Source organism: Nothobranchius furzeri, chromosome 17 (assembly GCF_043380555.1).
Source record: "Nothobranchius furzeri strain GRZ-AD chromosome 17, NfurGRZ-RIMD1, whole genome shotgun sequence".
Lineage (NCBI taxonomy): Eukaryota > Metazoa > Chordata > Actinopteri > Cyprinodontiformes > Nothobranchiidae > Nothobranchius > Nothobranchius furzeri.
Genome location: NC_091757.1, coordinates 49,141,050 through 49,167,282, shown reverse-complemented (window position 1 = coordinate 49,167,282; position 26,233 = coordinate 49,141,050). Strand labels below are relative to the sequence as shown.

At 41.0% G+C, this 26,233-nt stretch overlaps 1 protein-coding gene across 3 annotated transcripts in view; it reads right to left on the bottom strand.

Moving 5' to 3' along the window:
* Positions 1 to 26,233, bottom strand: part of ccser1 (coiled-coil serine-rich protein 1) — a 189,690-nt gene that overhangs the window by 68,183 nt on the left and 95,274 nt on the right. For all 3 annotated transcript variants that reach the window (XM_015972794.3, XM_015972795.3, XM_070546128.1), the window contains exons 9-10: positions 13,149 to 13,226; positions 6,889 to 6,969 (exon numbers count right to left, since the gene is read on the bottom strand). In XM_015972794.3, coding sequence (XP_015828280.1) covers positions 6,889 to 6,969; positions 13,149 to 13,226 — 159 coding nt within the window. The remainder of the gene's footprint in view (positions 1 to 6,888; positions 6,970 to 13,148; positions 13,227 to 26,233) is intronic.

Sequence of the window (26,233 nt, the reverse complement as noted above, 5' to 3'; positions counted from 1 at the left end):
GATTCAAGGTTCCCAGCCCCAGGAAGATGTCATGAAGCGTTCATTAAGGAATGCTCTGGGACCTGACGGCTCGCTGAACATGATCTGTGTCAACACTTTACAGCAGAAGTAATGAGTGGACATAAGTAAAAGTGTGCTAGACCAAAAGCCTCTGTTCTCACAGACTAGTGATCAATAGCTACGGACGAAAACACCCCCAGAGCAACGGAAAAGGAAAAGAATCAATGGATTGTAGATTTATGGTATAAAAACGCAGGAACAACGATCTTTAAAAGGATTAAAGGTAACATGTGGTAGTTAGAGTACTGACAAGTACCATTTGTGTAAGTAGTGAAGTAATACAGAGAAGTTATGAAGAATGGAAGAATAAACTCAATTTTAACAGTCTTGTTGAAAACTGTGAGTAAATTGTATGAAAGGCAAGCACATGCTGGAGGCAGTTGGTAGTATTTGGTGTTTGCTACTGTATATTTCTAAAAGAACCACTTTAATTCCAAGATAGAAGAACACAACTAAAGTGTACTCTGCAACCTGTGTCTAACAAGGCTTAAGTGTCTGTTCCTGCAATATTGTTTCTAGTATCTAGTAAGAGCTCGAGTAAATCTCACCAGACAGAAAACAGTGCAAAGAAATTTTAAAAGAATACTAAAAAAAAAGCCTATTTAATTGATTAAGAAGTCTTTCACAGCCTGAAGTAATATGTAAATCATGTGGAGGCTGTTTTTCTGTTGCAAAGTGGAAACGCTAAAAGTTTTTAACACTAAGTTATTTCTTTGGTGTGTTCTTGCTGTGTTGGAATTCTAATTCCATATTTTCGTTCTTTTTAAAACACAGAAAGATTTTATTTATTTGTTAAGTGATTGCTTTCAAACTGGTTTCAATCATTCTTCAGCCATAAACTTGAGCAGCTTTACATTGGACAGGACTCTGTAGCCTTCTGCTGACCAGAAACCATGTTTTACAGTTTTGTGGTTTAGGAGGGAACACTAGCAGGAGATCTCAAACTCCACGGGAATTGCCGTTTACTGTGCTGCTAGCTAATATAAAGGCTAGCAGATAGCTTTTTTAGTTCACCAATCGTCACTCAAAAGCACAAAAAGACAAAGAAGTCTGCTTGTTATATATATATATATGTATATATATATATATATATATATATATATATATATATATATATATATACTACATGTGTGAAGAGTCTCTTTGAGGAACAAACAGTCTTTAAATGAGAAGTTGAGACAGAATCACATCCATATATCAAAAATCTGCATAATAAACTGAAATGTTTCTCCATTCAAAGATGATAGCCAAGAAGAAGACAATGAATGAATGAATGACTCACAGCTCCTGTCCATTTCTCTCATTCATTTCAGAGAGGGAATGACTACAAAGGGAAGGAAGAGAGAAAGGCACCCATAAAGAAAACTTGTGAAAATCTACTGAGAATAGAAAACAACAGAAGAAAGAGTGAAAAAGGGAACAAGACTGAGCGCACCTCCAAGAGCTTTTGAACCCCCCAAAAAATATGTTCTCTTTAAGAATGCCCGTGAAATTTGCTTGCTGAAAGAAAGCAATCTTAATCGATTCAATCCCATCTAAAAAAAAAAAATTCAAACAACCACTATACCTCTAACTCTTAAGAGGCTCTAAGGGACATAAAATAGCTTCTCGCCTCCTCTCTAACCCCCTCTTTTTATACTCTGTCAGGTTCCCTTTCAGCTTACTTGCCAAACCTGCTTTGGCACAATCATGGAAAGAGACATCTTAAAGTGCAGGACTAAAAGCAGAATAGGGTCAGTCCAAACTTTTCAATTTGTGTATCTGTCTGGTGGCATCAATGATGGAGACATTTTTTAAGTGCATCTGTTTGTAATATAATGGTCTTCGCTTGTGACCAGTGGAGGGTCGAACTTATGAAAATTTAAAACAAATATGATTCTGCATTATATGAGCATAGGTTAGACTTCTTACCAAAAATCATCTTATTGTTGAAACTATCTATTTAAAACTTAAATGAGTTAAGTTTCTCTTATTGTGTGTTTTTCTTAATATGTACAATTTTTGCACCTAAATAAAAGCACTCTTTCTGACAGGGCTAAAAACTCTAAATATGTCTTTGAAGGGACACACTCTTTAGCTATTCAAGTAACTTATTCATTCATGACCTCCCAAAAAGTTGAGACATAATGCGGTTCTGCAGATCGTAAAAGTAAAAGAAAAACACTTTACCATAAGTTTGCCCTAAAGTTGCAGAGTTGGGCAGGATCTGTGCATAGGACACAGCGTCCGATGAAGGAAAAACCAGGGCAGACGTATCCCCGATGAATTCCTGCAGCCGTAAAAACCTGGGGGGGGGGGGGGGGGGATGCTTCTAGGCTAACTTGTGCAACTCTTTGGGATCATCCTACAAACGCAGGTGAGAAAAGTGAGGAAATGTAAGAAGGGTGCTCCAGAAAAGGAAGAGAACGTGTTAGAGGGAGAAAGAATGAGGGAGCTGGTCGACCCTGAAAAGTAGTAGAAGCAGTAGAAATAGCTGCCCCACTTGCAGACACACTTTTTTGTTGCTCGCGACTGTCCTTGATGCACTGGGGTAACCTAAATAGGCCTCCCACAAACTCCCAAATTTATACTCTGAGTCTTATCTCTCTTTCAAACACACACACACACACACACACACACACACACACACACACACACACACACACACACACACACACACACACACACACACACACAGGGTGGAGGCTAAAATCAGGCTGTAAGGCACATGCTGTAAGGTACTGCTGAGTTAAGTCACCTGTGCTGCTAGCTTAGCTTGCTAGCGGGCAGCCAGCTGCTCCTCTAATTAAGAGCCCACCTTCCAGCGGGGCCCACATATGGAGGGCTCTATAGCTCGGCGATTGTCTTATAATAGGCAGGAAGCAAAACACACAAGCCAAAGAAAAGATTCTTAAAGTTGAATGTGCCAGTTTAAAAAAAATGTAATAGTGGGTTATTTTTCTGATTTTGTAAAGATAACTGTCATAGGACCACCTTTTAGTCCACAAATAATGTACATTTAATATTTTCACACCGGTGCTTTCAACCCGCAGAGCAGATGAGACATTTAGTAGCACTTCTTGAATTCCAATGATTATGCTCACCGATTAATCAAACCACTTCACCACAGAGAGGAGATATACTTGATTGGATCTTCTGAGGTTAAATTTCGTTTAATATGCCCTAAATTGGCAGAATGGAGACAGAGCATATGATTCACTTTGTGGTGTCCCGGTGAGGCAAATCAAGGTGATTACCATAAATTATTTATAATGACATTCATTCAAAATAATAAGAATGTTTAGAAAAAGAAAAAAATATTTAATTGTTTGAGGGATTAAAAAATATTTAAAAGTTTGTTATTTGTAAACAAACAACCAGTTATTTATCTACAGTTTTTGTCCAAAAAACACAAACAAAAGAACGTCGGGGCAGGCAGTTCAACATAACTCGTGGTGTGTTCACAGTATGGTTGTTATAACACGTACAGGGCATAAATACGCATAGAACATAAATAAATGTATCATTACACTGATTCTTTGGTCAAAACTACATGTTATTGCCTTTTTTGTCTAAGGCCAGAACTAACGTCTGCTTCACTAAAACAAACACACAGACAGACAGTGACAAACACATGGACATGCATATACATTTGCACACCAATGACTCCACACAGACTCCCACACCTTTGCTAATTTTAGCGCCCAGTACCAACAAGCACACTGTGGTCATTTCAGGCTACAAAAGAAATGAGAAATGCATTAGTTGGTGCACGTATGCAGAGGACAGTGTACAATATGGTGTGTGCAAATGCAAAAGAGTGGATGTGTGTGTACAAAATAAGAGGCTGCCAGAACAAATGGTTACAGGTAAAATTACAGTTTTCAGAGCTAGAACCTAAACCGAACATAACAATAAAGATTCCTTTTTTTTTCTTGAGAAACAGGAAGAAGTTCCCTTGTCTGCACCTGCTTGGATGAAGTACTTTAAACCACAGAAGAAGGAGTCGGGGGAGAGTTAAGAGACAAGATTCACTCCATGCCTTGTTGTTTATACCTCAAATGTGTGCACTTAAGTCAACAGTACGTTGTTTACAGTGTAACTAGACCTGCCTCTGTTTAACTCATAAGTAGTAACTTAACTCATAAGTAGATATAATTGTAGTATATATATATATATATATATATATATATATATATATATATATATATATATATATATATATATATATATATATATACATATATATATACACACACACACATAAAAAAAAAACTTGTACGTCGCTTTGGATAAAAGCGTCTGCGAAATGAATAAACATAAACATAAACATTACAGGGGAGGGACTATAAACCTTTACAACAGCCAGCCACTAGGGGGCAGATTGGTTGGTTGAAACTTCTATGTGTTGCATCCCTGTCTAGTTTGTCTATGTCTACGGAATTAAGTAAATGCGGTCATATTAGTCCTACCTCAAGTGGAGGAGTTTAAGTATCTCGGGGTCTTGTTCACGAGTGAGGGTAGGAGGGATCGGGAGATCGACAGGCAGATTGGTTCGGCATCTGCAGTGATGCGGACGCTGAGCCGATCTGTCGTGGTGAAGAGGGAGCTGAGCCAGAAAGCCAGGCTCTCGATTTACCGGTCGATCTATGTCCCAATCCTCACCTATGGTCATGAACTTTGGGTAATGACCGAAAGAACGAGATCGCGGATACAAGCGGCCGAAATGAGTTTCCTCCGTAGGGTGGCCGGGCTCAGCCTTAGAGATTGGGTGAGGAGCTCGGACATTCGGGAGGGACTCGGAGTAGAACCGCTACTTCTCCGGATGGAAAGGAGTCAGTTGAGGTGGTTTGGGCATCTGGTCAGGATGCCTCCTGGACGCCTCCCTGGGGAGGTGTTTTGGGCATGTCCTGCCGGCAGGAGGCCCCCGGGTCGACCCAGGACACGTTGGAGAGGTTACATCTCCAATCTGGTCCGGGAACGCCTTGGGGTCCTGCCGGAGGAGCTGGTGGAGGTGGCCGGGGAGAGGACGGTCTGGAGCTCCCTAGTTGGGATGCTGCCCCCGCGACCCGGACCCGGACCCGGATAAGCGGAGGAAGACGACGACGACGACTACGGTCATATTAGTGAATAATGATATTGAAGATAGTATAAAGTGGTTGATTTAATAAAATCAAATAAAACAATATTGGAAAACAAAAATATGAAGTTACTGATGTTACATATTTTATACATTATTCATATGAGTTCGTTTACAGATGATATTTTACTTTGAACTGTAGAAAAAAGGATCTTGATGAGGATATGTGTTTGGCTCTTTTAAAGTTGAGAAAGAAAGAAAATGTTCTCCTTCCTGCTTGTTTTTCAGTCACATTGGGCATCAACTTTGCATTTGTGGAGTGAATGTTGATTTTTGTACACAGAAATGAGAGAAATTTAAAAAAGAAGAAAACACTTTTATTTATTTGCACTGTTTTACGGGACTCGCAAATAGTAGCCAGTGTATTAATAAATGTGTGAATGTTTCCAAATTAATTTTAGGTTTCATCTTACAAATCTTACAAATCCGACAACATATGCGCACGTCATTTGCCACACTTCTCTGCACATAGAATATCAGAAGTGCCTCATTTTCAGCTGGGAACAAGCAGAGCTCGACTGCCCTTCGCCCTCATTTATAAAACCTGAATCTTCAACAAGCCTCTCTCTCTCTCTCTCTCTCCCTCTCTCTCTCTCTCTCTCTCTCTCTCTCTCTCCCGCTCTCTCTCTCTCTCTCTCTCTCTCTCTCTCTCTCTCTCTCTCTCTCCCTCTCTCTCTCTCTCTCTCTCTCTCTCTCTCTCTCTCTCTCTCTCTCCTTCTCTCTCTCTCTCTCTCTCTCTCCCTCTCTCTCTCTCTCTCCCTCTCTCCCTCTCCCTCTCTCTCTCTCTCTCTCTCTCGCTCTCTCTCTCTCTCTCTCTCGCTCTCTCTCTCTCTCTCTCTCTCTCTCTCTCTCTCTCCCACCCCCCGTCTCCCCCTGAGACGGGTACATAAAATAGATAATTTTCTTTATAAAACTATGAAAACAGTTCAGAAGAGATCGTTTATCCACACTTGTACAGGTCGAACAGCATTGCTGCTCATTCACATTTATTTTTCTTACATACAAATATTGTATTCATGTTCCACTTGACGTTATCTAACACACACACACCATCTATTATGTGTTTGTGTGTCTGTGTGGGTAAGGCAGTGTGTTGTGTGGGTACTGAGCACCCACTCGCTCACACAATGGGAGCGCTTTTTTTTTTTTTGCTTCCTTCAACAGTGCTTCTTGCCAACTTTATACACAACCAGATTAAAAGTACAAAAGAACCTTTGGAGCAGAGAAGAAGATGAAAAATGTGTTTTAAAAGGAATAAAAAAATAGGAAAAAAGAGGCATATCCCAAAACTCTGCTCTTGTTTCCGTTACAGGCAGCCATGTTTAGACAGTCATCCATTACGTCTGCTGCGTTCCCATACTGTCAGCTTTCAGAGAAGCCAAAGAGGCCGTGTCGGCTGAGGGCACTCGGCAGGCAGGAAGGAAGCAGCGCTCTTTCTGAACACTGCAGGACTTTAAAGGATGCATTGGAGGAGGAGATAGTGAACTATAATGTGCAGCTAAACCTGTTTAAATAGTGAGATGGAAGATTTTTTTAAAGAAGGAAGGCTGAAATGGCGCTGAAACACACTCACAAGGGAGACTGATTAAAACTGTGCTTTATTTTGTAGAATAATGCTTCAGATGCACGAGGGTGGCATTTGTGATGCCGTGTTTGTGTGTTTCAGTCTGACACAGGGCGCCTGTGTGTGTTGTCTGTGAGCATCTTACCTCTGGCCCAGTGTGTTCTGTCTGCGTTGTGCGATCAGTCATTTGGCAGTCTTTCATCTTCAGGGCAGCTTTGGCACTTTCCTGAATACAAAACAAACACACATCCATAAGTCGTGTCCACCTCTCAGCGAAATACACCAGATGAGAGCCACCACTCTCCCAGCAGGCTCGCCTTTCAATACTTTTTCGCACAGCGAGCTTCAATATTTCTAATACAACGAAATATCTGATGAAACTTCTGTCGTGTTTTCTGGAAACCTAAATACTCTGAAAACAAGGAGAAGTTTTCACAGCCAGATTCTTTGAGGGTCAGTCAACAAAGTGGAGAGGATTACTGTGGTATTTCACACGGAACATAAAAAGCTAAAGCTAGAAAGATCCCTCCAGAAGATGATTAACTGGTTTCTTTTGACAGATTTACAGATGAAGGTGTAGTCAGAGGAGCACTGACCCTTTTCTTAAAAGTACAGCAATTTTACCTTGACCAAGAGCCAGCCAACTCCTCTTCTACCTGTACGTGATTGTTTTTAAAACGTAGGTCGCAAGCCCTAGGAGGCACTCGGCACCGTTTCTGCCGGGAGCCCTTTACGACGTTGTCACTAATCATTCTGACATTTTCTCCCAACACCACTTGTGGTGAACAGAACGGGTTGAAAGTTACATTGGCTATGACATATGGAGAAATTGATTAACCTCAATTAAAATTAATTGCTCAAATTAAAACAAGGTTTATGGTAAGGAGAATGAAAGGGAAGTATTTACGCTAAAGCTCTAAATCCACATTTACTGTCCTCTTCAAATTCAGTACAAGCGAGGTCGCAGATGGGAGTTAGAAAGCCGTTTTCATTAATCATGGCTGACTAAGAGAAACGCAATGAGGCTTTCTTGGGCTGAATGTTGCAGTTTGAGTACCATCCAAGATAGAGGGAAACTCATAAAAAGTGAAAGCTTGTGATGGCCAGCCAGCTAGCAAGTCCCTCTATAAGATAATTAATGGGTTTTCCCTGGCAGATTTACAGACGCGGAGCAGAATGAGGGGAGCAGTGGCTACGAGCTGCCCTTTCCCACAAATGTTGCACTTTAACTTCGCTTTGGCTGGACAACTTTCCTCTAAAACTTCCACACACAGACAATACACACCCTCACCAAAGTTCAAGAGCATAACACTCACATAATGGTGCAGCTTCATAAATTTGAAGCAATGCCTCTGCCCTGTGTACCAAGGGCAGGTGGTGAAGATAGAAGTAAGGTAAAGCAGTGGCTGCAGTGAGGGTGCCACCATGTACTCATCACCACAAACATGTTCACTACTGTTTATCTCTTATTTCTTTATATTTTGCTTTCAATGACATTGATTTTACTGTACTTTATGGTGGTCTTGAGTTGGTCTTTGAAAATTTTTCTTTCGATTTAGCCCATTTCGGTAACCTATTAAAGCTATTTGAAATTCAGACCTTGAATTTGTCCTTTTCCAGAAAGACTGGAATTCCATTTAATCATTCGTAGACTCACTGATCTTGACTCATGACAGGGAAGGTTGTTGTTTAAACATCCAGGAAACAGCGCATAACATCTCGACTAGAGGAGGCTAACTGTTAGCATTAGCAACTTCACCACATAGCAGAAGCTCCTCTAGGCTTGTGTTATTTGTGGAGATAAAACATCAATGTTGCAAGTCGGTGGTAGAGTCACGGTGCTGTTATTCAATCCAAGAAGAGATGTCCAAGTATCAGGAAATAAGACTCCAAATCCTGCTGTCTGGAGCTCAGCTGTGATGTGGGTAACTTCTAGTTCCTGAAAATGGATTAACCCTCTCAGGCTCTAAATGAGTTTTGATAAAAGGACGAACAACTAAGTCCTTCAGGAACACTTCTGAGTTAAAAAATGCTCATGAAATACGTATGTGGAGTATCCAGGTAGGTTGGTTTTAACTGTTGCAAATCTGCAACGCCTGCCTCCAGAGGCTTAACTGGTATACTCCCCGCCCTCCAGCATGACTTACAGGGCATTCCTTCCTATTAGAGGCCACTGCAAATGTACTGATTAAATGAGCGTCTCACATCTTTTGACCAGCAAATAAAGCAAGACAAGTAAGGGCCTGTCCACACGTAGCCGGGGATCTGCCAAAACGTAGATATTTTTCTACGTTTTGGCCTGTCATCCACACGAAAACGGAGTTTTTTCACATGAAAACGGATCTTTTTAAAAACTCCGGCCAAAGTGAAGATCTGCGTTTTCTCCGTTTTGGGTGTCTGCGTGTGGACAGGCAAAACCGGAGTTTTAAGGTCCGCAACGTCACTTTCCGCGACAAAAAATGCTGACATCACATGTGCGACCTGTGTTTACACTAGCCGACAACATGGATGCCCTCAGAGCTGCGCTCGCTTTATCATTTGTCCAAGCGCCTTTTGCTTGTTTGTTTTTGCAAGCGGAATTACTGCTCCTTGCGGAAGACCACAGACGAAGGACGAGGTTAAGAACGGGGGAAGTACTGCCGCCTACAGGTCTGGCATGTCCTTAACAACGTATTTATCCGGGTACGTGTGGACAGTTTTTTTTAAAACGAGGTGGTGTGGATGCAAGTTTTTGGAGGGGCGGATATTCGTTTTAAAAAAAAACCGGCTACGTGTGGACTAAGTCATCTCAAATCTATGAATCAGTTTGTATGGAAAGAAAAAAAAACATGTGTCTATATACTTTGTTACAAACAGATACATTCTGCATTGTTTCTTTAGTTTAAAAACTGTTTTTTGACCTTAACAACGTTTTAGTATAACTTAAATCTTCCTGAACCTGGACACAGTTGAACCATACACCAATAAGAATCGCAGGTCCTATTCCAGCATTTTGCGGAATTCTTTTCTTTTTACTGCTTGACAAGGATCTTCCTTTTCCAATGCTACACATCAGCTGTAAAGCTGTAGGAACTTTACAATGTAGCTGGGCACTACATTCAGTATTGTGCTAAGGTAAGCCAAAGGCAGATGCCCCTAACAAGTCCAGACTTCCTACATAAGGCCCAGCGGTGCCTGTCCATGCTGCCCTTCTGCAAGTACAAATTCAGACTTCAGCAGAAATGTCAGCAGCTTAAAGACTAAAGTCTTATTTCTGAGCCAACTTGTAGACAGTATACTAACTTGGCCACCTCCAAACGTCAACTAATGCTCAGCATATGCCTGCAGCTTGGAATGAAGGCAGGCAATGATTCTTGTGTCTGCCTGGTCCAGAGTGTACTGCAGCTTGTTTCCATCCCAACAGACCTTCAGAGATCCTTCGTCTGTCTGTTATATATGCCACATCTCCATCCCCCCCGAGGAGGTTCCTCCCTCAATTATCAGACCCGTTTCCTGGCCTTCTCCTAAAGGAGTTCTTTTTGTGTTGTCTCGGGTAACTTTTTGCACATCCTTGCCTGTCCGCCTCCAGGCTGCCCCCTGAAAATTGAGGCCTCCAGGATTCTGCCCCTGAAAGTGTGCTGCTCATCTCGTCAGCTCCAAGGCCACCAGCCTGTCGGGCTGACCTCCAGGCCGCCTCGCTGACTTGTGAGGCTCCTTCGTGTTTCACAGTAAATTTACTTCTCTGAGCTTGAAACTTGAAACCCTGAGTTTTGTGACAACTCCAGTGGAAAGAGATCTAAAAACACACACAAGACATGTCATACTCTAATCTCTTGTGTGACTCAATAATATATAACAAAATGAAAAGTTTAGAAAATGTTGTAAACTTGAAAACAAAAGCTGTTTTTGTATCTTATTTTCACTCCTTCTCAGAACTTCAGATGATCTCCTTGGAGAAAGTATTTGATTATACCACACATTAGCTGCAGACACAGACCTAACTCATTTAGGTCATACGCATTTACTTATAAGCAACAAGCAAGCATCTTTCCAGATGGTTAAATTCTAATTTGTAGGTTTATTTAATCTTTACAGACATTAAGGAGAAGGGCCTTCATAATCACTAAGATTCCCAGCACATGTAGAAAAACAAATACAAATAAAGCAGGGAAGAAAATCATTTCTGAAGGTTGTGTAGCCTCATTAAGGTGTTAGGTGTGGGAACATCAATTATATTTTATTATATGACAACAGGAATTTCAAAGAGAATTTGCTTAACTTGGTATTAAATCAGCTGCAGTAAATACAGCTGAATTTAAAAAAAACATAAAGATGGGGGTTACTGACAGAAAGATGGAGAGAGACGATGACAAGAAATGAAAGAGAGGGATAAAAGTAATGCAGGTGCCAAAAAGTGATCAAACAAACAGATGTCGTATGAGAGTCAAGTCAGTGGGTTGTGCTGGCATCGCTCAATGCTTTAACACCGACACATTATTCTGCTAAGGCCTGGCATAATGTCTGCATTCCATTACTTTGATAGAGCAGGTGACAAATTACAGACATGTGGATGACAAATTATGATAGATTTTGCTGTATGGAACATTTCTGCAGCTGTTCCAGAAAAAATAAATCAAGCTTTCAAAACACTGGGGGGGGGGGGGGGGGGGGGGGAGACAGCAAAAGACAATATATTTGGTATTTAAGTCTTCATATTTCATGTGTATGATATGGATGTTCAACTAGGAAGTAGCAACTTGCTTCCAGTCCAAGAAAAAACATTTTATAACGCTGACATTTCTGTTTTTGTCCAAATTGTTCGGTTTTTCAATGAAACAGGCATGAAACGGTGATTTCTACCAACAAAGATGGAAAAGACAGGTTTTCTGCTGCCACACCACGCAAAAGCTGCGAGGTGACTAAAACGTTTTTACAACCTCATTCTTTCATTTCTTTCTTCTAGCATTTTCTAGTGATTTTTTGTCACTCTTCTTTCAGCACTATGGTCTTGAAAAGCAGAAGAGTTGTAGCTCTTTGAATAAAACGTCTCAGTTTTTGAAAATGCTTTATTTACCCATTAGAGGGAAAAGCTTTTAATAATTAAAACATCAAAGAGATGATGCGCTAAATAAGTCACAAAAATTCTAAAAAAGATATGTTTTGCTTTTCAGGATTAAAGCAGAGGTTTTTCTCAGAAGACACCAATTAGAGGCAGAGAAGGTTCACTGCACCTGAGGCTCTGCTGCCCACTTCTTGATTACGTTCATGAATGCCAATTACTGTAGAATGAAGGGACAAACCCTCTGCGCCATCATAGGTTTCTGAAGAGCTAAACTGAAGTCCAGTGGGTGTCTTCCACCTCCGCTATCTTGGGCGTCACACATCTCATCGCTCCCGAAAGTACAGAAATTGAGCTAAAGAGTGGGGCTGTGAGGGTGGGAGCAGATGATTGACACTCAACCAACTCAGAGTCGATGTAGCTATGAGCTAACTCAGCTAACCAAAGCTAACAGACTTTGGCGGGTGCTTTTAGCCAGAAAACCGCGGTAGAGCGACTCTGCCGAGGCCTTCCCTGGAGCAAGCAGGAGGGCAAGCTGCTAGCCCTGACGAATAAAAAGCACCCACCTCTAATTATTCATAATGCCAAGCTTTAATTACATCCAAACAGATCAGTTACAAAAATATTCAACTCAGGGTTGTAATGACAGTAGACTAGACCAGGCTGTAAACATGTTTATTTCTGCTGTTAAGTTGGCATTTTTAATATGGGAGTCAATGGGAACTTGCTCCTTTCTGGATCCAGCCCCTAGGGGATGAAAGGGGAACTGCAATTTTTGTCACTTTAGGCAGGCGGAGTTTGCCACCTCTAGCTGGTCAACAGTAGCCTGGCAAGCCAGACTACAAAAATATATTATGTAGTCTCGGTCGTGGGGCGGGTTCTACCCTTGTCTTTCAAACAACCTCTGCATGCTACTGGACAATGAACAGAATAGAGGGCCCTGATTAGCCCACAAAAGGGATAGAGCGCTGTGATTGGTCCACAATGCAGACAGAGTGCTGTGATTGGCCCATCATTGTGGACCAATCACAGCGCTCTATGGTTTACAGGGTAAAACTCACTTTTTTAAGATTTCTAAAAAAATCATACGTCATCCCTGAGAGGGGAAAGCTCCAGATTGCTGCTTTAATCTAAGATTCTATTAACTACACAACCATTTGGTAACAAGATCATCATCAGTTCAATCCGTCTAATTTAGAATTAATCATAATGAATCAAAAATGAATGGATGAGAAAAGAAAATTGTTATTTTGTACAAGACAAATTAAACAAAGATGTCAGACGTCACAAAAAAAAGTTGTGTTCAAATCAGAAGAAAAGGCACCAGTGGCCAAGTAATCATGTGACTATAAATAAGTGAATCTTACCAGTTCACTCTGGAGTCTGAGAATCATCTCATCTTTTTCTCTCAGTTGCTGCAGCAACACTTCCTCCCTGCTGAGCTCCTGAGCACAAGAAAAGCATCACCACGTTAAACATAATACAAAAGACAGCCATAATTTGTTTTGGGGATCGTATTCCCACAAAAAGCCAAACATACGCCAAAGATGATAACAACAGGCAGCAGTGTTTGTGTGTTTAGGCGTGTTGTATTTGTATTTATGAGTGTATTTGTTTCCTCGTCCTGCTTTGGTGTGTGCATGTGTAATAAAGTTGTCATTTTGTGCATGCTGCAGGAAAGCGATCTGCTCTCGCAACATCTCTGTGATAAACTTGATGTATCCGATGGTAGCCTCCCCGAGCACACACTTAAATATGACCTTCTGCTGTCAGGAGATATTACTGTGGGGAAGATGGAGAGGAGCTCCATAGACAGAGGGCGAAGGGAACAAAATAATAATAATGCTAATAAAAATAACATTATTCTTATGGCGACATTCACAAGTAATATAGACCGAGGGCTAAAAGAGGGATTTCATGAATGGTTCTAAAAACGTCTCTGAACCTCATCTTCACTGTCACGGATCTGTAACACCAAGACATCCTTCGACTCAACCGGGAGCCACCAGAGGACAGCTGACGGGGAGGTCAACAGTCAGAATCTGGACATAGCAGTCTTTATTCAAATATTACGTTTAATTCCAAAACTGACGGCTAGATAAACTGTCGATGGTGACGACAGACAAGAGTGAGAAAAAGAGAGACAAGAACTGAGTGAAAAGATGGACGGAACCAAATGACAGTCATTACCTCGTCATGGGCGTAATGCTGAAGAAGAGTAGAGGAGTAGGATAAGAGGAGGGGAAACCTAGGGAGAGGAGGGGGCACCGACAGGGAGAAGGAGAGGACGGAGAAGGCCTGAGGCTGGGTATGATGGTCCTAAACTATAGGGAGCTGGTGCTAGAGAGACCACAGGGAAGCATCGAGCTAAACCATCATCCTTTAAATGACCTTCCTGATGCAAAACCGGACAGCTAGCCTGGAATATTTCCTCCAGATACGTCAAAATTCAGAATGAGAAAAAAATGTGATCTGTGCATGATTACAGAGATAAACCCGTGTAAGCAAAATCTCCTATATGATGAATCTGTGGAAAAAAATATTAAACACACATAACTGCACTAGATGATTGACACATGAGTGAATTTATGTGTTTTGCATGTTTGTTCTTTGGTCATGTTTTTTTTTAAGTATGAGACATAGAAATGTTCACCATAACCCTCTGGAGGCAGGTGTTGCAGATTTGCAACGTTAATACCTACCTACCTGGTTACTCCACATGCGTATTTCATGAGTACCCCTGAAGGACTTAGTTGTTCGTCCTTTTATCAAAACTTATTTTGAGCCTGAGAGGGTTAAAGGGGCACACGCAAAATTTGTTTTACACATTTGACCCATCTTCTGGGGTGGTGGCGAGATGCAGACACGGCTTCGCTCGGGAACCATTTAGTGGTTTAACCCCCTAATCCAACCCCTTAATCCTGAGAGTCAAGAGGAGAGGGACAGGGTCCACTTTTTTAAGGAGAACTAGGCGATTTGCCTTGCTTTTAGCACCCCCTAGTGTCCTCTTGTAAAATCAAAATCAAAGTGTATCTCCTCGCTGTGCATTCATCTTATTAACACCTTGATCTAACAGCTGAAATCTCTCCCCAGGCTTCCTTTGTGTCTAGAAACGTGATTCATCACGAAATTAAACAAATCAGTGGTGTTCATGATCCAAAACATGCAGGAAACGTGCTGGAACCAGACTGCAGCGCCAGGCATGATTGCTCAATTTTTTAAAGTCCCAACAGAGTGGCCCGCCAGTCTGAAGTTGTAAGTGGAAAACTCTGGCCACAGAGGGCGGCTGGCCTTTCATTAATCCTGTAGAGACATTTTAGCACATACTAGCTTAAGACGATGATTTAAAAATATGAAAAAGTTCCTAAGTATGCCTTTAAAGTCTTTGCTCGATCTCCCAGTCTCAGGGCAGACACTCATACCACTAGGACACTGAGCTGATTTGTGTTGTACCTCAGATGCTATTAATGCACACATAGTTGATATAATTGCTAAAATACAAATGTTAGGTTTCTTCCAATTTTCCTCCTTTTTTAAGTGTAAATTGCACCAGTCTGAGACATTATTCGCTTTAAAAACTATTCAGAATAAGAGTCCTGGAAAAAACTACATGCATAAATGTCTTTTAATACCCTTCACAACAGGAGCATCTGTTAAATAAGCATAGACTACAACTAAACACAAATGCATGTGAAGAACCATGTGGCAGAGACAACAATTGGAAAAACATAAGACTATTTTGTTAGTTTTAAGACTGCAACAGACAGTAAAAATGGTCAAGGACAAGGACTTGAGATCATTGAATTAGACTATTTTTCTTTATCAACACTGAAAATTGGGCAAAATAAAGTTTACAAACGTGTGATTGTTTGGAAAAATGAATGTCCCTTAAAACTGATATCTGAAAGCAAGCTTGGGTTCAGACGTCCACTGACAAGTACTTGAAAATGTTTCCTTAAAAAAAAAATGGCTGTCTTATTTCCTTAAGTCTTCTCCAGTAAACACTTTCCACTCAAACTTGACAGCTACAGAGGTGCCAGCTACTTTCTGTGAATATTAAACACCATTACATAAAAAAAAAATCCATAACGTGATAAAGTTTTGACGATTTTGTTTACTGGCTTCCTCATTTGACGTGTCTAACCGATGAGGTCAGTGCGAAACTCCAGAAGGAACAAACTCAAATGCTCTCCCAAAGTGCCACGGTGATGATAAAACCTATAAAATACCTTTTCTCACAGGAAATAGGAAAACAATTAACAAAAACAAAACCCACTGGTGTTGAATAACAATTCAGCCCTTTTCCCTGCCTTCACGGTGGAGATAACGTTACTTATGAATACTAAGAGTGCTTTTTTTTCATGGAGCACAGACACTGACTAGCATGAGCAATTACTACATTTGTAAGCCTCTAAAATTAATCTCACCCAAATAGGAGTGACTAAATCCATAAAAACTCAAAAATGCCCTGTTTAAAAACATCTTAGAAGCTAGTTTCATGCCTGCTGGACATTTGTAAAACACATCCACTGTGGTCATCCGACTCAGCACCTCTTCTATACATTAACCTGCAAAAGTCAAACTCAAAAGGAGAAAAACATCAACAGTTTCAGCAGTGAAGTGAGAACGTTGCTGTGGTGGTGAAAGAAGCACGACAAAAAGCATTTAGTCTCCCATCAGGTGGCATTCCAACCAATTTTTCAAGGCTGAATTGAATACAGAGGTCTATGGCAGAAAAGTGGGGCATGTGAGTTTATTTCTAATGTGATTGGAATGGCCTCAGTAGGGAAAAATCTGATCAGAATCACTGAAGTGCATCCACTTCTGTAAAGAGATGTGCTTTTGTGAAGGACGGCTGAGGCTTCTTAATAACTTCAATCAGTAACCAGTTGAAGGAGCAAATAGCTGAATTGCTTTCCACCCCGGCTGAAGAAATTATTTACCTTCTTACCTTTTATTAGGAACCATTCCATCAGGGAATGTGTGTAGTAAGAAATACGGGAAAAACACCAGGACATTTCCTGTAAAGTGTGTGTGACCTAAAGCAGGTTAAGAGTTCCTGTATCGTGTGTGTGTGTGTGTGTGTGTGTGCGTGCGTGCGTGCATGCGTGCGTGTGTGTGTGTGTGTGTTAAAAAGAAGCCCAAAGGGACCTCTGGCTACATTTAAAAACGTCCTTATGTCCTATAGGTCAGCTCAGCTTCTCATCACTGCTTTGTTTTAAGTATAATGACAAAGTGCTGAAGCGTGTCTGAGGAGTATTTATTAAACATGTTATGGCCACCCGCCTGGCCACTTTGGATGCATGAGCCAGGATCACCCAGCCCTGGTGATCAGCCTGACACCTCCCCTCCTCCTCTCTTCCAGGCTGCTGAGGAGCACAGCTGAGATTAATCCCTCTGACGACCCACACCTGGGATAAAAAGGCTGAGCCTTCAGCAGTCTGGGAGGCAGCAGTCTATATTGTATTGGTTTTAAGGTTAACATCGTAGTTTACCGACTTTGGGATTTTAAAACACGCAGTGTGTTTGCAGTGCATTGGTTATTTTAATGTTGTTAAGTGGTTCTTTAAATGTTAAGTCTTGATTTTTGTTTGGCATCATTTTAATAATGTTCTCCATCTGTTTGTTTGCTTGTTTTTAAAACATTTTACGGCAGTTACACCCATTTTAAATCCACTGTCACATTTCGTATGTTACCCCCTCCTTCACATTTTAACAACACATGTCGAGGATGTAACATAGATGTTTTAGGACCGATATAAAAAAGCACAGGGTGGTGAGCTTTGAGATGATGTTTGAATGTTTCATACGGTTGCATAGAAACAAATGCAGTGTTTATGGGAGAAGTTTCACCAGCCCAATCAGTTATATTAGCAAATTTGTTGATTTGAAAGAACTTTATTTTTGTGTAGAACAAACAGCAAAATAATTCAGAGGAGTAGAATTCTCAGTTCAATCCATCCATGCATTTTCCTCCACTTTTCCAGGGTCAGGTCAGGGGGCAGCAGCCATTGTACAGAGAGTTGTAGACTTCCCTCTCCCCAACCACTTGGGCCAGCTCCTCGGGGGAATCCCACGGCGTTCCCATGCCAGCCGAGAGAAATGGTCCCTCCAGCGTGTCCTGGGAGTAAACCTGGCTGTTGTAAACATGGGCACTTCCAAACACACCAAACCAGTTGTTGGACTACTTAAACAATAACCTACTTTCCTGATAAACCGTATGAATGAGTGCCTAATAGTGAGGTATCCATCCATCCATCCATTGTCTGAACCCGCTTTGTCCATGTAGCGTTCTGGGGGGGGGGGGGGGGGGGCTATCTCCAGCAGTCAATGGGCAATCAGGCGGGGTACACCCTGGACAGAGAGCCAGCCCGTCGCAGGGCAACACAGAGACACACTTACACCTAAGGACAATTTAGACAGACCAATTAACCTAACAGTCGTGTTTTTGGACTGTGGGAGGAAGCCAGATTACCCGGAGAGAACCCACGCATGCACAGGGAGAACATGCAAACTCCATACAGAAAGATCCCAGGCCGGGAAGCGAACCCAGGACCTTCTCGCTGCAAGGCAACAGCTCTAACCATTGCGCCCCTGCGTAGCTAATAGTGAGGTAGACAACTGTAATCACTAGTTTGGCATTTTAGTGCATCTTATTCAAAATATATATATATTCTGCCTAAAACCATCACTATTGTGCCCCTTTCAGGTTAAAACTACTCTGTACTGAATGTGAATTTGCCGTCGCTATTGGCTAAAAGAGTGCACCAGTACAGCGTGCCGTCTACCGCACATCAGCTGTGGGGATACAGAAGCAACCGAGTCTTGACCATTGTGACGGAGAAACCCTGAGTGCATGGGGGTGGGGGGGTGCTTTCGATCTGCCAGGCGACGCCTACTTTAGCAACATTTTTCAAACAGGAAGTGTGGGTGTAAAGAAAGACTTCACCCAAGAGGTGTCTGAACATTTAAATTTTAAAAGATCTACATCGCACCAAATGAACACAAAACTCTAGGAATTTCTGACCATTTAGGCTGAAAATGTAGCTGACGAAAGAAAAATAGTTCAAAAGGACAGTGAAGTCCTTTATTTTTGCATATGTATTCTTTTGATATGTTAAATGTTGATGCATGTAGATATACGGTCATAAAAGTTTGTGTTGCACTTGAATACACAAGGATTCGATTACATCTCTTAAATCATGCATCTATGAACAATCCTCCATTGTTCATTTGCATTCAAGCACTTTCCGACACATTGATGAATGCTTTCCTCTTTAAATCACTGTATTCATGTCTGATTAAACAAAGGTAAAAAACCCAAATGTCAGTTCGCTTGTGCTGGTACAAAAGTTGCTGTTCAGGACTATTTCACTAAGACGCTGTTGCATAGAAAACACCTCTGACAGCAGCTGGAGCACAATTTCCTGTTCCTTTCTTCTGAAATACAGTAGAGAACTTTAACTGGGACAAAATCTGGTTAAAAAAACGGTGTCATATGCAACGGGTTTAAATTAAACTAGGGCGCACTGTGACACGGCAGCCTCTCAGGTGGCTCCCACAGATTATTTTTACACCCACGGAATCGTCTTCTGGAGTGCCAGGACAAACTTTCTTCCTCTCACCCCTCCATCAATCCCTCTTTTTTCCTTAAATCTTCTCACCATCATTCTCCACCTCTCTCTGCATCAAAGTATTCTTTCATGTTTGCTCTCCTTCACCTCCTTCTCCAGCAGCCTAAATTAATGTTTCCTCCTTTATTCATATTTAAATCAATGCCAGAATTGGAATACATATAAACATGACAATTTACCACCTGCACTTTTCCCCTTCCGCTCTCTCCCTCATCCCATTTCTCCCCCTCAGTCTGTCATATTGTCAGGTAATGTGTGCTATTCTCAGCACTACGACTTTATTTTTCCCATATTCTGTTTCCATCCCATGTGATACGTCTTCTCCATTTTTATGTTGTTTTCCATGCCGTCAGCTCTGTCAAAGGTATATACATATACATATATGTGTGTGTATATACACATATATATATATATATATATATATATATATATATACATATACATATATATATATATATATATATATATATACATATATACATATACATATATATATATATATATACACATATATATATACATATATATATATATATATACACATATATATATATATATATATATATATATATATATATATATATATATATATATATATATATATATATATATATATATATACATGAACAGCTGATTCTTGCCTAATCTCAAACCCCTTTGGCTCTTGCTGATTTCTTCCTGCTCTTTAATCTCTGGGTCTTGATCAGATGAGAACCTCGTGATCTTTAGACAGAATCCTCCACCTGTTAGTGCTGCTGAAGTTAAATTCTTACTAAAGTCTAACAGAAATGAAAGTGTTCAGTTTAAATGTTAAGAAAAAGCTTTTTTATATATATATTTGATTATTCAAAACATAAGCTCTATTTGCATGCAAATTCATCTGAAACAAAGAACGGTAAGGTGGCAGAATATCTATTCAGATGGCCTTTGTCTTTATAACGAGACAGGACAGCCTCCGTTGTTGTTGCCAGCTGCACTCTGCCACAAACAACACACAGTAGGAGCACAGAGAAGTGTCGGTGTCAGAGCAGCAGGACCTCACGTTCACAGGGCAGCACTGGGGACTGTGACAGTCTGCAGGAGCGCTAAATCTTGCAAAAATGTAGCCAAGACGGCAACAGTGACGTTAATTGAAGCATTATGCCCGCTGCTGGGTGTATGAGGAAAGTTCAGAGTCACAGTTGTATTTCTGTTTTAAGAAAAACAACAAAATCCCAAATGGTGTACCTTTGCAGTGAAAGATGGGACAAAAGGCTGTGTTGTGTTAAGATTTGGTGGACTTCCTTTATAAGGATTAGTTTCTCATTGTGTTATTGTGCCATTATTAAAAGCAGGTCATTCATTGACAGTAAAATTAACATGTGCAGTCATGTGGTTTATGCAGTGCCTTCCCTAATTACCAGGGGTCGAGAAAATAATACAGCTGCAGAAATGGCAGCAGAAGAAGAGTTTACAGGAAGTAGGCTATACTCATTAAACACAAATAAAACGTTGGCCAGTTCGCAATACCCGAGGACACTAGTATGTTCTGTGTTCTTGACTAGCACATTCTTGGAAAGTACATCAGAAAGTCTGTTCTACCAATGACGGCATTCGGAACAGAACTGTATTCCATTGTATAAAAAAATAAATAAATAACAACCTCACAAACTGTAAAATAAAAGTCTAGTCTGTCTCTTTAATAACAAAGTAATGATGAATACGTATTATTTGTACAGTATTTGGTCAACTTTTAATACAATACAGCATTTCCTACTGTTAAATGAAGAAAAATGTTTCTTTTTCACCAAAACAGAGCTGTTTAAGGCAACGCTGCTTTTATTTTGATAGTGGGTTAGCTAATCAGCATTTTGAGGGATCATGATGAGTCTGAAAATAAAAGAAAACAACACACACAGCAAATATTACAGGTTACACCCAACTATTTACAAAAACAGAAAACTTCATGTTTCTTTTTAATATTTCTGATATAAAACACTACAAATATGAGCTTTCTCCTCTGCCATTCGGAGTATGGGGGCAGCCAGTAATCTGGAGGTGGCAGGTTCAAATCCCAGCTCCAGACAAAGAAATCTGCTTGTCTGCAGGTGGTCGGAGGGACCGGTGGCGCCTGTGCTCGGCAGACTCGCCTCCGTCAATGTGCCCCAGGGCAGCTGTGGCTACACTGTAATGTAAAGTGCTTTGGAGTCCTCTGACTCTGAAATGTGCTATACAAGTGTGGGTCCTTTATTATTTAACATTTATAACGTTTTGGGACACTATTTGATTGGTGCGTTATTTGATACTTTGCTGTCCCAAGTCAGCAGTAGGACACACTGATGGATCCTTGATACAATGGGCGGAGCAAAAACACATCTGGGAACTTTGAGCGAGCCTACCGTGATACCTACTTAGGATTGGAACAGTACTTGCTAGCCAGAAGAACATTTGCACAGTAGTGGAAACGCTCATCCTTCCTACAGGAAAATACAGATGCTCTATCTAAAGGGCCTTAGTCTGACGATACAACCAAAACAAGAATCAGCAGCATGCCAGATGGCTTAGGAAAAGAACTCTGCTGACATCAAACTCACCATATGCTTGAAATGTAGACATTAAAACAGGTTTGGGAACTACTTTGCAATCGTGTCTGATCACTGAAAGCTTTAAGAGGATCACTTTAAAGAAATCTTTAACCCTCTCAGGCTCAAAATAAGTTTTGATAAAAGGAAGAACAACCAAGTACTTCAGGGGTACTTCTGAGTAAAAAAATGCTCATGAAATACGTATGTGGAGTGACCAGGTAGGTAGGTTTCAACGTTGCAAATCTGCAACGCCTGCCTCCAGAGGGTTAAAAAAACATGCTGCTTATGAACCACTTCTTTTCTGCTCCATGTCTGCTAACCCAACACTCACATCTGAAGCCGAAATGCTAAAATACATCCATTTTAAATTAAACTCAACTTTATTACGCTAAAAGCTTATTTTTGCTGACAAAAACATGAGTTTCAAGCAGTGCACATTAGCAAGAAGATTATAGTGATCAGTCCATAAGCGCTAAAGTCCACCAATTCTATTATCACCAGAGAACAGCGTGGCATGCTGTGCTATTGTTCAACCATTGTTCTATGAGAACTCATGTATAAAACAATCTGAACATAAACTATTTGATTTTGATTTAAAATAACTGTTATACACAATCCTACAACTGTCATTTTGACTATATGGTCCCGTTGACCCCAGTTTGATACCACGTCTCTATCCGTCCACCTTTTTCTGGGTGTTCATGTGCATCTTTGGGAAAAGTTGAAACTAGGGCTGCAAAATATATCGAAAAATTATCGTCATCAGGATAACAGGACGTGCGACAGGCCCATCGCAAAGCACGTCAAAAACGGCGATAAATGTTTGGTTCAAACATTTCCATCCGTGTCATACATAAATCTTTTTGTAAACCAGCTCTGTTTTTTACGCGGAAGTATTATTTGACCAATCAAATGTAGCCCTTCTGATTTGCAGCCAATCAGATGGGTCCATTCACGTAATACGCCCGCCCCTACGTAGACCCTTAGGATGGAAAGCAACACCCAAATTGAGTTAGCGGCGCCGTTCCCTTGTTTGTCACTCTGGCTCAGAGCAATGAACGTACTTTGTGCTGAGGTTTCTGGAATCAGCGCTGCTTTCAAACGTGAACGTGAGTCCGCTCGGTGTCGTTTATCATTTTTACCGGGCTGACTCCTACACGTGCCGGTGAACCAACCCACCTTCATGTCGCTAGTGTTCCACCGGGTGGTGAAGTTAGCCCCAGGCTCCGGTTAGCTTCCAGCTAAAAGGCTACAGCACTCTCCTCCCAGTCCCACCCTGCTAAAGAGGGCCTGGAAAAGTTCCCCCACACATCAAAGTGATTTGCTGCTGTACATAAACTGTCAGTCAGAAGCTCTGCTAGCCGGTAATCTTAGGGGAGCTAGTTCAATTTGTTAGCTTGTTATCAGAATCAGTTACAGTTTCATCATCTGAGCTGCTTTATAAGATCTAGTTAAACTTGTTCAATTTGGGGTTAAAAACCAACGTTTTCTTATATTTTCCATGTAGTTTTTTTTTTTTTTTTTGCCAGTTCCTCTTCTGAAAGGTAGACAACTGTTTTTCTCTTTCCCTTAAAAATCTTAATATTCTCCTAGTTTGGCCCAGCACAGATCACTTCCCAATTACAGCAACAGCCTTGTATCATAACCACATAAGTGGAGAAAATGCTCAGTAGCAATGAGATAATTTGCTGTTGCATTTAAGTGATGTTAACTATTATTTAACATTTAAACTTATTTTCTGATATTTCTATTTATTCAGAAAACCCTGGTAAGGGATGTTTTTCTGTATTTGGAGCATCAGAAAAAGTTTTATGGTGGAGGTGATGTTTTAAAGTCACTGAGAAACTGCATGCATGCAGTTTGTTGTTTTGCTGCTAATACAGTAGCAGGTGCAGCTGCATATTTTTGCAATAAAAATGTTATGTTGTAATGGAATTCATGCATTAGTTTTTGTTTGCTTTGAACCCAGAGCAGACGTCACACGCCAGACGACATCAACACTGCATACTTTAGTATTTGTTCATTTATTGCAAGTAATGTCGATATCGCAATATTAAGCACTGTTATCGGATATCGCAGGTTTTCCTAATATCGTGCAGCCCTAGTTGAAACCATAGCCGCTGTCTTCAAGCTGTGTCCCAGCCTACATTTTAAATTTTTACTTATCATCCAGCTTCCACTAATACTTCATGTAGGTCAGTAAAGATGGCACTCACACAAAACCCCACTCTATGGTGCTCCAACACACACACACACACACACACACACACACACACACACACACACACACACACACACACACACACACACACACACACACACACACACACACACACACACACACACACACACACACACGTAGACATGAAAACGCATTAGAATCAACAGGAACAATAAAGTTCTGAACGACCCTGTTTAATAAAAACAAACACTGAGGTACAACCATGGATACGTAGAACAGCAGATAGCTGAATATAAAGCCATGCTGCATATTTAATGTTCTAAAGAACTGCAATATGGTGCACAGCAATAAAAAAATCATCATCACAGGCAAGCATCACAGAGCTGGGAGTGTGACAGTCTAACAAGAACTCTGTTGCAAACATGTTTCAATAAAAAGCCTGCCAAAAGTCCTCCCTCGGTAGGTTTAAACCCTGAACACATGCAGACACTTCAATAGCCACTCACACACACATACGCTCCCCACTGAGACTAATAAATCTTAATCAGATCACACAGCTCTGATGGACTTCGTTCACAGAGGAGGTCTGAAGCCTGTCAAGAAGCGCAGACCGTTCTCCCCTCTTTCATTTGGTTTCTCCCCAACTCACTCTGCTTTTCATCACTCTTTTTGCAACAGCCTTCTTTGTATCACTTGTCTCTTTGCTCTGCATGCCTCACCCCGGTCCTCTTTCTTTGTATTTGATCTCTTCATGATTAACCAGGAGCCGATGTGGGAGGAAAAATGACCATTAATTGTTATAATAGGGCTAAAATTGAAGGCAACACATAGATCAAAGGAAAAGTCTGTTTCATTTTTTTATTCACAGACAGGCTGCTGTGTTCTTTTCGCTACACAAGCTGGTCCAGTGTCATTTAGGAAATCTCCGAGAGGGAGCTTGGTTTGGTCTGTGCTTGTAGAAAAAAAAGCACAACTGAGCTAAATAAAAATACACGTGACAACTAAATTATAAGATTGCATTTTTCATATTTTATTGAAGTGGCCACTAATGGCTGAAACTTTACTTAAAGTGACGATGTGTGTTTTCCCTGGTGATGGGGGCAGTACATACCTAAATCACTGCAAGCAAGCAGTATTTTTATATTCAAGTAAAGCCTGATTTATGCTTCTCCGTCTGCGTCAGTGCGGAGTCACGCAACGCCATGATCCGTCCTTGCGTAGGGCTCCGGCAGGCACGCAAGTACGTACGGAGTCGAGCCCACTTTTTTAAACATCCGTCGAATGAAACGGATTACGCAAGCTTGTGATTGGTCAGGACGCCGCTGTTGTTTACAGCGCCGCCATTGCAAAGAGAGCCGAGGATAACTAGCGGCAGACACGGAGAAGCTTGAAGAATACCTCGCAAAAAAACTCTAAAAATATAAATGTTTCATTCTCCCGTGACTGGAGGAGTGAAAAGATGCGCAGCAAGCGTTTTATTTGTGGACGGAAATGACAGGAAACTTGGGTTTAGAGGTGGGGAGCGCATGAAGCGGTGGGAGAATGAGAGACAAATATGTCTGTGTTAAAAAGTCTCTTATATACAAAAAAAAAAACACAATATAAACACACGATCTTGGACCGATACATGACAGGATACCACAGAACAGCGCTACGCCCTCTGTGGTCCTGCCGGGCAATTGCTTTGCAACACTCTCCAGGAGACGGAGAAGTAAAAGAGCAAAACGCTTCCGTCAATCCGTGCGTGTCTGTCCCTTGCGGAGCTGATGGAGAAGCATAAACCAGGCTATAGACCCTACCAATGGATAGCCATTAGGGTCAAAAATCCCTATGAGTGCAATTTTTGAAAGATTACTTCATCAGATCTGAAGATCATTTAATCTCCAGGAAAATAACAAGCACATCAGCCTCCCTTTCATCACCGGCAAAGAGGTAAATGAGTAAAACGTTTATAAATGGCGAAGGTTTGGTAACCGCTTGTTGCAAATCAGAGAATGTGTTTTGTCCTCATTGGCTCCTGGAAGAAAACACATTGTCTAATATGGCATCGTCCAGAGACTTAAACCCGCTCC